The 14,818-nt window shown below is 43.4% G+C and overlaps 1 protein-coding gene across 1 annotated transcript; it reads left to right on the forward strand.

The window, feature by feature from the left end:
• Positions 1–3: 3 nt before the first annotated feature.
• On the forward strand, positions 4–12,694 carry LOC147817196 (uncharacterized). The gene is made up of 6 exons (XM_087171475.1): positions 4–138; positions 7,990–8,074; positions 8,196–8,306; positions 10,276–10,332; positions 11,447–11,614; positions 12,111–12,694. Exons 2-6 carry the CDS (start codon positions 7,994–7,996, stop codon positions 12,216–12,218), a joined length of 525 nt encoding a protein of 174 aa, XP_087027601.1. The 5' UTR covers positions 4–138; positions 7,990–7,993; the 3' UTR covers positions 12,219–12,694.
• Positions 12,695–14,818: the final 2,124 nt, after the last annotated feature.

Consider the following 14,818-nt stretch of genomic DNA (forward strand, 5'->3'; position numbering starts at 1 on the left):
CATTCCTCAAATCATTTTGTTGTCGGGATTTTTCACCGTTAAAGTTCATCTGGAGGACAGTGAAGGAGACCGTTCACTCCGTATTACGCACCAACGCTCCTGGTTTCCTCCACAGACTGAGGCAAACTTTTTGTGGAGGTGAGTAACACTCCGCTTTGTCTGACACTGGCTCGATTATTTAAATGTTAGAAATTTAAACAGAAAGCCCATAAATAGGGCAGTGACGCATTCTTAATGTCGTGGCGCAGTGGATTTGAAAGGTGTGAGACTTTCTACACCTGCATGTACCCTGTCTACACCTATCGATACCCCGTTTACACCTGTCTGTACCCTGTCTGTACCCTGTCTACACCTATATGCATCGTGTTTATATCTGCATGAACCCTGACAATATCTGTATGAACCCTGTCTAAACCTGTCTGTACCCTGTCTATACCCATATGTACCCTATCTGTACCTGCATATACCTTGTCTACACCTGTCTGTACCCTGTCTGTACCTGCATGTACTTCTCTGTCTGTAGTCATATATACCCGGTCTATATCTGTAGTTACCCTGTCTGTGCCTGTACACACCTTGTCTGTACCTGCATTTATTCTGTCTGTACCTGCATGTACCCTGTCTACACCTGTCTGTACCCTGTCTGTACCTGCATGTACCCTGTCTGTACCTGCATGTAGCCTGTCTACACCTGTCTGTACCCTGTCTGTACCTGCATGTAGCCTGTCTACACCTGTCTGTACCCTGTCTACACCTGTCTGTACCCTGTCTGTACCTGCATGTACCCTGTCTACACCTGTCTGTACCCTGTCTGTACCTGCATGTAGCCTGTCTACACCTGTCTGTACCCTGTCTGTACCTGCATGTAGCCTTTCTACACCTGTCTGTACCCTGTCTGTACCTGCATGTAGCCTGTCTGTACCTGCATGTAGCCTGTCTACACCTGTCTGTACCCTGTCTGTACCTGCATGTACCCTGTCTGTACCTGCATGTACCCTGTCTGTACCTGCATGTAGCCTGTCTATACTTTTCTGTCTGTACCCAGATGTGCCCGGTCTGTATCTGAATGTATTTTGTCTGTACTTGTATGCGCCCTATCTACACCTATGTATACCCCGTCTATACCTGTATGTACCCCATCTGTACCCTATCTACACTTGTCTTGACACTGTTTGTACTTTTATGTACCCTGTCTGTACCTTTATGTTCTCTGTCTGTACCTGTATGTACCCTGTCTGTACCTTTATGTTCTCTGTCTGTACCTGTATGTACCCTGTCTGTACCTGTATGTACCCTGTCTGTACCTGTATGTTTTCTGTCTGTACCTGTATGTACCCTGTCTGTATAGGCTTTGAATGTACCCTCTGTGTGAACCCTTATGCATGTTGTCTATAACTGCAGCCGTTCTGTACTGATAAAGGAAAAGATCTATTGCATTATTATTATCTATTGCCACAATTCTTTCTGTATTGTCACACAAAAGGTTATTCTTGTGTACCTCCTCTGGTCTTTTATGTTCACTCAAACTTAAGGATAAACAAATAGTTAGTTATTGTAAGTTACATTCGTTATTTTAGTTAAGGATATGGTGATTCACTTGTAAATCCCATAATAACCTGACAGAGCAGTGAAAATAAATCAGATGTGTCTGTGAAGTGACTTTGTTTTAAGATGAGTAAAGGACAAAATGTTCCCCTCATTCCACACAGCCTTGTCAGTTTATTTCATCATCATCCCAACAACCCCCCAGGCCCCCCTCCCCCACGCAGCCCACACGCTTTTCTTACTCTCCCTGCCCTTTTCCCCCTCCTCTCATTCTCCCCCGACCACATCTGCTTTTCATCTGGCAGCATTCCTGTCTTTCCTAAGAGGATTTGGACATGTGGTTTTGATGAACACACTTGTACACATTCTCTCTCTCTGTTGCTTTTTTTTTGTGTCTTTCACTACCTCATTTTGCACCTCTATTTCTCAATCCCCTCCTCCTGTCCAAACAAATACGCTGCAGAAACACACAGGAACATACTTGCTCAAACAAAGCACACCTGCTACTTCACTGGCATCCCACTGTCCTTTGCTCTCTCCAGTGGTGTGTCCCATGATCATGTGACCTGTCGCTGTTGTTCTTTGGGTTTCCTCATGTCTTTTCTTTCGTAATCTGTTTCTCTCTGATTTCAAGGTAAAATTTTTCTTCATGCAGTAACAATCACAGAAAACCAATGTCCTTGAGCTGTAAAATGCAGTTTTAAGTTAACATTTACACAAATGCCCAGTGTGGTTACATGTACTCTACTGTTTAAATCGAACCACTGCACAGGAGGTTGCACTGTCAAATCCATGCCCACATCATGAAGTAGTTCTAATACATGACAAATATCCCTAAAACACAGTGCTGTGTTCAGACTTGATGTTGTAGGAGCTTGGGAACATGACAGTATCAGTCAGTGTATCCCCCCACACCCCGCAACATAAGGCAGCGCTTCAACCACTGTGGTGTAGTGAAGCCCTCAGTGCTGTGCTCACTCTCCTGCTCTCTGCTCTAACCCTCTGAGGCTATTTTCTCAATTTCTACATTATTTCTGAAATTCACCTCTTTCTTTGCTGTTCTCACCTGTGAACTGATTCACCTGGTAACATGAAGATGCTCTTTAATTGAATAGTTTTATCATATATTATTATTATTATCACCATATAACATGATTTACCCCTCACATTCTAAAATGTAACACATTTACGCGGAGACATTTTAACTGACTAATTTTGTACTATTATCTGAGAACATCTTTACACAGTGATTTTACTTCTACTGCAGTGTAAAATATCTTTTCAGTAACAGTAGTTAGTGATGTGCTGCAGTCAGTGTGGCGTCTCATCTCCAGTCTCTGGAGTTTCTGTTACTGCTAGAGTTTATTTATGCTCTGTCTGAACAGTTAATGTTGCTGTTTTCTTCATCACAGTGTCTAACTACCTGCTGTACATTTAAACTTACACTAGTTCTGCTGCTGCAACCAGTTTGTTTACATGCAATTCAGATCAGCTAGTTACTTTAGCTTCCCCCCACCCCCACCCCGTAGTTGTTGTACCTTCAGTGTAGAGGATTGTGATGTTTATCTGCTGTCTTACTGCGCTCATTAACCGGAGCTGCTCTAGTCTGTGTCTGTCTGTTTACACTCTTTACATGTGACCAATCAGATGGTGTTGTGGTTGGGACACTGCGATATGTCTTTTTTTTACAAAAACAAATTGCTGAAGTGCAAGTTCTGTCACAAAACAATGTTGTTACATGCCGTTGGGCATTTTTAAGTGGTTATATGGAAATTCTGGAGCTTTGTTAGTGGGTACACGGTGTTAACCTGTGTATCACGTAGACTACACCACTGATATGGTCTGCATAGCATGCTGTAAAATAGCTGGTAGCACTAGCCTACCAAGCACGTTTGGGTGGAGTCCATCAGCCCTAAAGATGGAAAAATGCACAATTTGATGGATTGACAAATTTTCAAAGAAATCTATATTGTGAGCTCTGCAGATGGACTGGAGCCAGCTGTGCAGGATTTTGCTAAAACACCCCTCCCACATGGGCCAGAGTGGGGATAGGACTGTAAATAACTACACTTCCCACAAGTACTTAACAATCTGAAAAGGTAATTGAAATCCTTTTTGGTCAGCTCAGACTGTTGACGAGCAGCATCGCTTGTCCCAATGTGAATTATCATGTGGTTGGTAAAGGAGGGGACTGAGCACAGAAGTGTATACAAATGTCAAGGAAGCCGACACTGCTTCAGCTCTACCACCACTTGGCAGATCAGATCATAATCTGTTTTTTCTTCAGCCTTCTTACAAGCCCTGTGTACTGAGGCAGGCTGCAACCATCACCACCAGTGAGTGTCTAAAACACTGTTTTGAGTGTGCAGATGGGAATGTACTGTTGGAGTCACAGGAAAATGATAAAAGCAAGGACCCTGACCTTGATAGAATGGTTGAAAGTACAACGGAATATATTTTGTATGGACACTGTAATACCAGCAAGGACTGTACACTGCTTTCCAAACAACTAACCCTGGATCTACAGTAACATCAACACCCTCCTCAACCAGAAAAAGGAGGCCTTCAGTGATGGAGACACGGAGAAGATCAGGTGTGTGCAACATGAGCTGAAGAAGAGATTAAAGCAGGTGAAGGAGGACTACAAAAAGAAAGTAGAGAGGAAGCTGCAGCACAACAACACCAGAGAGGTGTGGAAGGGGATGAGGACCATCACTGGCTATAAAGAGAAGAACAGACAGGCAACATCAGGTGATGTGGACAAGGCCAATGAGTTCAACTTGTTCTACAACAGGTCTGACACAGCCTCACCTGTCTTCTCCCCCACTTATCAGCTGCAGCTTCTCCCACAGCATCTCCTCCGCAACCTGACACTGCAGCTGCAGCTCCCTCCACACTGGGGTCAGGGCTCCTGTCCTTTACAGCGGAGGAGGTGAGGGTGGAGCTCAAGAAGCTAGGCCCTGGAAAAGCAACAGGCCTGGAAGGTATGTGTCCGAGGCTGTTAAAGGACTGTGCAGCCCAGCTTGCTTAGCCTCTCCGGAGGATCTTTAACTTAAGCCTCCAAACAGGGAGGGTCCTGGTTCTGTGGAAAACATCATGTCTTGTTCCGGTACCTAAAGTAGGACGACCGGCTGAGATAAATGACTATAGACCGGTGGCCCTCACATCACACATCATGAAGACCCTGGAGCGGCTGCGTGTCCACCTTCTGAAGCCACAAGTTGAATATGTACTAGACCCCCAACAGTTCGCCTATAAAGAACATATTGGAGTGGATGATGCCGTCCTTTACATGCTCCACTGAGCCCATTCTTACTATGTGTCATAGCCTTCTATGCCTCGGCCTCACTCTCCACTCTTCCACACCTCCTAATGAGCCTCACTATCCTCACCTGTTGCCCCCAGCTGCATTCTATCTCCATTCAGGCCAGTATATATACATCCCTGGTTCACTCGCTCTTTGCCAGATTGTTCTCAGTATCATGCTAGACTGTCCAGCGTTCATCTCCGGACTGACTTCCCGTTATCAACTCTGCTCGTCCCTGACCATCCTGCCTCGTCTTTGCCCCGGTAAATGCCTCAACCTTCTGTCCCTGACCACGAGTTCTGCCTGTACGCTTCCTCGTCCCCGTCTGCCTGTCCCTGTGGCAGTTTGGCGTTCTCCAGCCCCAACGGCGCAACATGAGTGCTTCCCTGCTGGTTTCCCGATCCTTCGTCTGACTCCAATTACCCGCCTGCCTGCTCCTTCTTGGTTCGTCTGCCCCGCTGACTGCATACCTGGTTCTGATCCTCCTGCACCCTCGACTACATCTCCAGCCTGCTCCCTAGCGGTGCAGTTGCCTTCCTACCAACTCGTCCCTGTGTGTGTGAGCCTCCCCAACCGGCTCCACTCACCTACTCCGCAACACTGCATCTCCAGCCCCGGACCCCTTCCTCTATCCCCAATACCCACCTGTGTGCAATATCTCTGCTGGTTCATCAATAAAAGTCATTACCAACTATTCACCTGTTTGGTTGTGCTGCAATTGGGTCCTACCACACCCCGTTATAACATGAGGATTATGCTGTTTGATTTCTCAAGTGCATTTAACACCATCCAACCCCCCCATTCTTAAAGACAAGCTGGAAGGGATGGGGGTGGATCCCTGCTTCACGTCCTGGATTGACCACAGTACGTCAGGCTGGGTAACTGTGTCTCAGGGACAGTGATGAGCAGCACTGGAGCTCCACAGAGGGACTGTTCTGGTTCCGTTTCTGTTCACCCTGTATACGGCGGACTTTAAATACAACTTTGAGTCCTGCCGCATCCAGAAATACTCAGATGACACGGCTATTGTCAGGAATGGGCAGGAAGAGGAGTACAGGGATCTGGCAATGGCCTTCAGTGGATGGAACGGCAAGAACTGCCTCCTTCTTAACACCTCCAAGACCAAGGAGATGGTCATGGACTGTCGGAGGTCTAGGCCCACCCTTCAGACAGTCAACATTTGAGGTGAGGACATTGAGGTGGTTCACACTTATAAATACCTAGGTGTGCAACTGGACAGTAAACTGGACTGGTCCCTGAACACGGATGCCATCTACCAGAAGGGGCAGAGCCGGCTCTTTCCTCAAGAAGCTCAGGTCCTTTGACGTTTGCAGTGAAATGCTGCACATGTTTTATCAGCCAGTGGTGGCCAATGTACTTTTTTTATGCTGCAGTCTGCTGGGGCAACAGTATGTCAGACACGAACACAAGGAGACTAGATAAGCTGGTCAAAAAGGCTGGGTCTGTGCTTGGCAGGAGTCTTGACTTACTCAGGACTGTTGTGGATAGACGCATGTAATGTAAGATAGAGGCCATCTTGGACGATACCAGCCATCCTCTCCACAACATTCTGGCAGGACAGAGAAGCAGCTACGGCAAATGTCTCATCTCACTGCGCTGCAGAACAGAGGTTCAGGAGATCCTTTGTTCCCACTGCCATCAGGCTATACAACACCTCAGCCAAAGGAAGTGGACTAATGTAATTAGTGCCACGGGTGCTCAGCTCCGAGGCACTCCTCTACAGCTAGAATAGCTGAGAGAGTGTCTTTTTTGACATATTTTTAAAATCTAATGTCAGTTACTGTTACAGGTCTATTATACACTGGTAACACATTTTGTACCCTCTGGGGTTCCTTGCGTCCAAAAAAGGACACACAAAGAAAATGCTATAAAATCATCATATATCAAAATTTTTTCTGCTTTTTTTTTTGCATACATCTCTTAAACCACTTCAGTTCTGCTCAAACCTACCAAATGTTTATTAGTTTTCAGGATTTTAACCCTTTAAATGCCAGTTTGAAGACATGTTGCCTCTTGTTTTATTAAAAAAAACAGGACAGAATATGAGATATTTCCCACATAATACATGATGGAGGGATGTGACATTGTTTTATATCAGATTCTTTTATATCAAGACATTTCTCAAAAGCAGAATATGATCAGGGTGACTTTTGAACACTGGAAATAAATCATGTACTCATCCCACCAGTAGCCCCCGTGGCACTCAAAATTTCCCTGGAATTTTCGAGTTATTATTATTATTATTATTATTATTAACAATGAGGTAATGGACACTTTAAGCGGTGAGTGCGGTGAGCCGCTTGGACAAAGCGGCTTGATAAGCCCCTGGTCATGGTTGTGAAGCTGCTTTCCCGGAGACTGGAGAGCGGACTGGGGAGTGGTGTTCTCTGCTGAGTCATGGACTCAGACTCAGAGAAACTCATAGGAGATCAGGTAGAGTTTGAAAAGGAAGTGACATTACTGAAGAGCCAAAAGGTCATACACAGGATGTCAGTCTGATTATGGAAAACAATAGCAGGTCGGGGGGTGGGTAAAAGTCACAAACCAAAAGCCTAGCTACGCTGAGATCTGTCAAGGAACAGGCAAACAGGAGTACATAAACAGGTTGGATTGACAGGAACAGCAGGGGCAGGTAAGTTGATTGGAAACAGGTCTCGATGATCAAGGGGTGGGAGACAAGAGGTAAGTATTTCAAAATAAAACAGGGAACCAGATGCAGATATCCAGTAGCTTAAAGCTAACGAGCTTACATGAAACGAACAGTTCACAGACAAGCTGAACAAGCTGAAACTGTAACTGTATTGCTCCTATAAACTTAAAGACTGAGTCCGCAGCAGCGCCGCTAGTGGTCGGTCCCCCAAACAACCGGTCCTTCATCTCCTCAGAGCAGTGTGTGTACTGTAGACCTCTCTATCCTCTGCTACAACACTACAGGGGTTCATGTATATTCCTTCTGTGGATGACAGGATGGGTGTGTTTTTCAGGATTAGGATGTAGTCTGGAAACAACAATGTGCTTTTACTATGTACAGTAAAAACTGATTCTAGTGTGGTATGAGCTCAGTTTGATTTGTGGAAAACATCTGTTGTGTCTGACTTCAGTTTCCTGTTTTGCAGTAAAATGCCTTCTGAGGAGGTGTGGTCAGCAGGTGAACCCAGGTTACATCGCCTCTCCACCTGGTTTGACCCTGAAACTGCTGGGGTGAGATCAGGATACTGCTCTGTTCTGGCTGGACTCAATGTTATACGAATGTAAAGTCTAACTTCAGATGGTTTATGATTGAGGGGGGTGTGATGGCAGATCTGTGTGTGTGTGTGTGTAGGTGGTGACCATCCTGCTGGGGCTATTCCAGGTGGTGCTGTCCGTCCCGCTCGCTTACGCCGATCTCACTTTGCCAAAACTCTTCATACTGCCGCTTGTCTTAGGAATTCTAGTATGTACTTTGTGATTCTTATTCTGGCTGTTTATATAGGCTACATATATATATATGATGTATATGTATATTTTATATCAGATGAAACACTTCCCAGAATAGAAAAAGCATTTCATCATCTGTCAGTCATCATACAGTCTCAGTGTCAATGAATCAAAACATTTGTGCTTTTAGAGCTCCCCCAACTGGTGAGTGAAAGCAACAACATTCAACTATCAGCTCAGACACTTGCATACAGAAACTAATGGAAACTGACGGAAAATAACCTCCTGCTAACACGCTGACTGAAGAGAGAGTGTGTGATAATGACTGTAATAAAAACACTTTATTGTGTTGTAGGTTTCATTTTAAATGGATAAACTCATCAGTCTAGTCTCAATAATACATCATGACAAAGTGAAAACATGTTTTTAGAGATATTTACAAATTTATTCCAAATTAAAAACTGAAATCTCTCATTTACAAAAGTCCCCACTGTGGTTCCAAACTGTGGCCAGCTGCTTCATACTTGCCTTATAATCACTGAGATGAGTCTAGACCCTGACTGGAGTCCACCTGTGGTGAACTGAGCTGATGGGACAGGGTCTAGAAAGCGCACACCTGTGTATAAAGTCCTACAGTTCACTTGAAGCCCAGTGGACTCTCTGGAGACCTCTGTAATCAAACTGTGGTGAGACAGAAAATCAGAGCACAAAGCTCTGAAGAGCAACCAGGAGAGAAGGACCTGGGTCAGAGAGGTGCTTCAGAAGTCTCTGCAGAGATGGAGAAGCTGCTGGAAGGATGAGCATCTCAGCAGCTTTTCACCAGTCAGGATTTTATGGTAGAGAGACAGAGACACCGAGAGGACAAGACATGAGGCCGACAGACTTTAAAGACTCTGAGAGCAGGAGGAGCAAGCCTCTCTGAGCTCCAAACACCAGGTCCTGCTCTTCACCTGGATAACAGCATCCCTACAATGAAGCATGAGGGGGCAGCATCATGCTGAGTGGTGGGGTCTCAGCAGCAGGAACAGGGTGACTGGTCAGGACTGATGAAGGATGACAAAAATACAGAAGAAAACCTGATCCAGAGTCCAGGAGACCTGAGACTGGAGGACGGTTCACCCGAAGCAAACAGCCAAGACAACACTGGAGAGTCTTCAGGACCAGTCCCTAACTGTCCCTGAGTGTCCCAGCCAAAGTCCAGACCTAAACGCCATAGACCATAGTGGGTCCAATCACTGGCCCACCGGATTATTTTGATATGATTTTTTTTTATTTAGCAAAATAGATCTCCGTCTGAGCAGCATCAGTTAGAATCACTTCTCTTTAGCGATTTTGCCTGGAAAACAAAAGCGCGAGAAAGTCAATTTTTTTTTAATTTTGTTTTTGTTGCAGCAATGCTGTATTTCAAGCTATTGTGAGCTTTTATTCTGAAAAGACAGTGGCATACGATGTGTGATATGAAGAGAATAACAGAGTTCAGTAAATCAGTCAGTCAGACATATAATATGTGACTGTGGGTAGACGAGCTCACAAACATCAGGGAGAAGCAGCGGAAAAATAGGAATCACAACTTCCTGTCAGGACTTTCAGAATAAAATCAGAGTGGAAGGAGAGCGCCCAAACTGTCCAGATCCAGGTTCAGAGCTTGTAGAGACTCACCTGTCAAGACTGAAGCTGGAGCTGCTGCTGAAGGGGTTTCGACAAAGAACTGGATTAAGCATTAAATATTTCTAAAAATGTGTTTTCACTATGTCATTGAGGATTATTGAGAGCAGACTGATTAACAGAAATGTCAGTTTTATCCATTTATAATGAAACCTACAACACCATGAAGTGACAGGGTTAGAATACTTTCTGAAGCCACTGTTGTATGGACTGACAGAAATATGAATTTGTCCTTTAAAGAGATGAACTAACACAGTCACACGAAAAAACGAATGTATTTCAATCTGCAAAGTGTGTGTGTGCGTGTGTGTGTGCTGCAGATTGTGGCAGGAGGATCATTCACCATGGCCAATGAGAGGAGCCCCAGCAGACACCTGGTCAGTTCACATGATAACCTGAACCAAAGGCTCATGGGATATTTTCAGTGATTTCCATTCTAACAACAAACATGTAGTCTCAGTTATTCCTTCACACCTCAGAGAAGTTTAAACTCCAGTGTTACATGATGTCATCTAAGAAAATGTCTAACAATAAACTATGTCAGTTAGCTCAATGCCATTTCACCCCTTGCCCCTACCACCCTAGGGTGAGAGGAAGGGCTAACTGGTCCTTCAAACGAAGATTTTTCAGGGGCACACTTGGACACAATGGAGTGTTATGAGATATTTCCCAGAATGCCTTGCGAAGTACCAGCAAGATGGCTGCGGGACCAGCCCAAGCAGCCAAAAAAACTCACAAATGTAATTTTCTCCGTTACAGCAACCATTGTCTTAGTTTAATGTTGTTTCAATGAATTATGGTCCTCTTCTTCATAAAAGCCACAAAAAAAAATCACTAGTAGTATGCTGATGTCTCAGTAGCTATCGTTAATGTTACAATTTTATTACTGATTTTCTGCATGATAATCCTGCGTTTTGGCATTTGCATTGGCACTCCCACCCCATCTCATGGCATATGACGTCCTAAATTTAACTAATGTCCAGCAGCGAGTTTGCTGAACTTTACCTCTCCCATATCAATGCAGACTGTCAGGGCTGCCTACACAGCATTGCTAATAATAGCCTGGTAATATACCAGTATTTTTTTTTTCTTTTTAAATTGATCGATTGGAGTTGTGAAAGAATCACGTTTGTCCATGATTTTCACATTTTGACAGCATGTTGAATCTCTGGTAAAAACACATCGTGTCTGCCTATGTAAAAGCCATCAGACACTACCGATGATGTATTGCGTTCTTAAAGGGGTGTCCCATTTCGTAGGGGTAGATTTCAACCACTACACATTGTAACTCAGTTCCAAAGGTCAAGGGGCAAGGGGTAAAAATGAGAAATGGGACTGGACCAATATGTTCATACTCTTAGTTTCTTGGAGGCAGTGTGATGAGTTATGTAATGATGAGTTGTCATCAGTGAGCTGTTTGTCTGATGGCGCTTCACTGTCTCCCCCCCCCCACACACACACACACACACACACACACACACACACACACAGCTTCAGGGTTGTGCCTGCAGTAATGTGGTTGGCCTGTTGGGGGCGCTGCTGGCCTTCTGTCTCTACTGCTACAGCCTCAACACTGTGAAGAATGAAGAGACATGCACAACTCCCATTGAAGATGAGTACAGACGATCGTATTACAGGTGTCCCGGGGAATTGCTGATGGTCAGTCATCTAACTTAGATCTCTTCTTCTCTTTTCCTTTCTTTTTTCTCTTTCTCTCTTTTCTTTTTCTCTGTTCTCTGTTTTTGTTCTTCTCCTTTTTTGACTTTTCCTTCTGAAACATGATGTAATTGACAAGGAGAAAATGTGGTCATGTGATTATATTGTATCTTATTGTGAAGTATTTTAAAGCAGCCTTGGCTGTACATGTTATTGTATGTGGTTCTGGTTCTTGCGATATATTTGTCCCTACACATATACACATTAAATTAATGAAGTATTCACACTGTGTGTGTGTGTGTGTGTGCGTGTGCGTGTGTGTTTAATGTGTATGATGTGTGTGTGATGTTTGTTTTATGTGTATAATGTGTGTGTGTATATGATGTGTCTGATGTGTTTGATTTGTGTATGATGTGTATAATGTGTGTTTGTGTATATGATGTGTGTGTGATGTGTGTATGATGTGTGCGTGGTGTGATGTGTTTCCTGTCTCCTGCAGGTCTACTGCTGGAGTGTGACTCTGCTGCTGCTGCTGTACGACACCGGGGCCATGGTGCTGCACTGTCTCCTGTCTGTCTCCGCCCTCAAAGCACTCAAAACACACTAACACACACACACACACACACACACACACACACACTGACATCATGAAGTGTAATAACAGATAAGTTCTTCGTCAGCACATAGACGAGACACAACTATATGAATTAAATAGTAAAAAATATAAGTGATGAAATATTTTAATCATTAATATTTTGACATTTCTGATTGACTGGATTTTTTCCAATAATGGTTGTTAACCAACAACCAAACGAACTTTAAAGAATGGATTGTGTTGCGTGATCAGTGAGGTGTAAGTGAAATGATACAATACACATGTATATTGACATATGTTTGCAGATGTCAGCGTATTGCAGATATATTGGTATTGATATATCAGCTGATAAGTCACAGAACATGCCAAACCAGGTGTGAGGTCCTTGAGAAACAGCGTCCATCAGTTTGTCCACTGATTTTTACACTGTAAAACCTCCCATATATATGTCTGGTGCACTATTAAAAAATAAACAGTTCTCAAATCTACGGGATCCATACCAAGATTGTTTGTTTATGTTATGATGTTTTTATATTTCAAATGGCTGTGGGACAATATATTTTAAATAAAATAACAATAATAGTATTGGCCTTAAAATCCAGTATCAGTTGTGCCACATCAGACATGATGCTGAAACCAGGAGACCGCTATCATGTCTGTAGCTGTAAATATGGAGCAGGAATCAGGAGACAGTTAGCTTAGCTTAGCTTTGCATGAAGAAACAGCAACCTACCATCACCTCTAAGGCTCAATGAACACATTAAACCCTAAAACCACAGACATGGGAGCAGGAGCACACCTCTGACCAGTTTCCCAAACTATTCCTGTCAGAAACAGAGAAGGCTCACCCAGTGGTGCCGGCAGGACTATATTTCATAGTACACATATGAAAGCCCATCTGCTGCCTCTAAGTTTCACACACATGCTCAGTGGATACTCATCGGACGAGTGAGCGAGCAAGAGAGAGACAGAGACAGATTGATTTGTGTTTTTAGTGCTAAAGTTAAGACACACCACCATAAAACTGTGATGAGCCTCCACAGGCATTTCAAAGACCAACAACAGCCTGAAAAACAGCAGCAGCAGCTGAATAACAGGCTACAATAAACTGTTATAAACTAGATTAAATATCCCATAGAAACGTGCAGCATCAGTAGACATGAGCAATATATTCTCTGATTCAACATAATCATAAGAACATGTTGTCTAACTTACTACTAAACATAGTAATGACAATACATAACAACAGACCAAACCAAGCTAGTACAATAAACAATCAAAAACCACATGAGAGAATAAAATGAAACAGTATTCCTACTGTTTGAAGTTCATTCTGCATCTGAACGTTACATCAAACTCTTAGAGGGACCTCCACACCAATTCAATATGATGATGATGTTCATCAGTGCTCCACACCTGCAGCGTCAAAGCACCAGACTTCTCCTTTATCTCCGGCTCTCCTCTTCAATCTAGACTCAGAGTGTCAGTGAGTGGATGCAGCTAAAAATAAGACAGGATCTCCTGTTGTCACCATTTTATTATTAAGATATAATGTTAAAAAACAAACAAAATCACATGTCTAGTGAAAATGACTCGATGGGAAAGTCTGTCAGTATGGTCAGGAAGCACCTGAAGACTCTTCTCATTCACCTGGACTTTTATTTTGGAAAACTTTGCTTCAAGGGTTCCAGCAGAAATTAGATGAAAGGTTTCCCAGCTGACATCCAGACACATGATGAACATGGTTAGATAGTGGGCCCACATGATGTATGTTTACACCTTTAATAAATATAATGTTTTAAAGGACAGGAGAGGGACGCTTGTTTATCACCTACTGATAAACAGACCACAGGAGTAGAACTTGGAAAATGTGTTTTTAATATCACTGTCTTTAAACTCAGTCTCCTGATCTGGGATTCACATACTTAGAGACAATTTTTTACAACTGCTTTTCTAAACTAGGTTGGATTTTTTCAAAACTCTTCACACAAACCCAAAAACTACTCATGTCATATCTGCTGCAGAATGAAACACTGCATTTAGAATATCATAAACACATCTCAAAATCAAGTATTTGCATGCTGAGGTAGACATTAGATATAGCTGTTCATCCCTGTTCTCATGTCTGAAAAAGCCACTGTAAACCGACTTGTGTTGGGTTGGACCCTCAGTCCAGCCTCTGTCATATTAACTGTGTTTGATGACATCGTCAGTGAGTCGCTCCTTAAAGAGTGTTTGCATCCATTGTTCATAACAGGTGCTGCCCCTCTGACCTTTGGCCTTTGATAGGACTATTCTAAAGCAGTGATTGGTTTGTAATCAGTTAAATAATTAAGGTGAGGAGTGGGTGTGTCACACTGGTGATGTGCAGCATTTTGATTGGTTGTGTTCGGAAAAGGCAAGCAAGTTACTTCCTGTTAGGTTTTTGTGCCTCAGGTACTGTGTGTCATGGCTGAGAATTAACTCATGGTTTGCTTCTTTGAGTGGCAGGTTGAAGAAAATTTGTGATATATCATTTTTTTGTGTGTTCTTAAAAAAAACTGTAACATGGAATCTAGACTTACATGTAAAACACCTGTCTCAGAGTTAACCTGTTCAGGGAGGGGGTAAGA

Source organism: Seriola lalandi, unplaced genomic scaffold (genome assembly GCF_002814215.2).
Source record: "Seriola lalandi dorsalis isolate HSWRI2012SDOR001 ecotype SW California unplaced genomic scaffold, Sedor1 jcf7180002055006, whole genome shotgun sequence".
NCBI classification, from domain to species: Eukaryota; Metazoa; Chordata; class Actinopteri; order Carangiformes; family Carangidae; genus Seriola; species Seriola lalandi.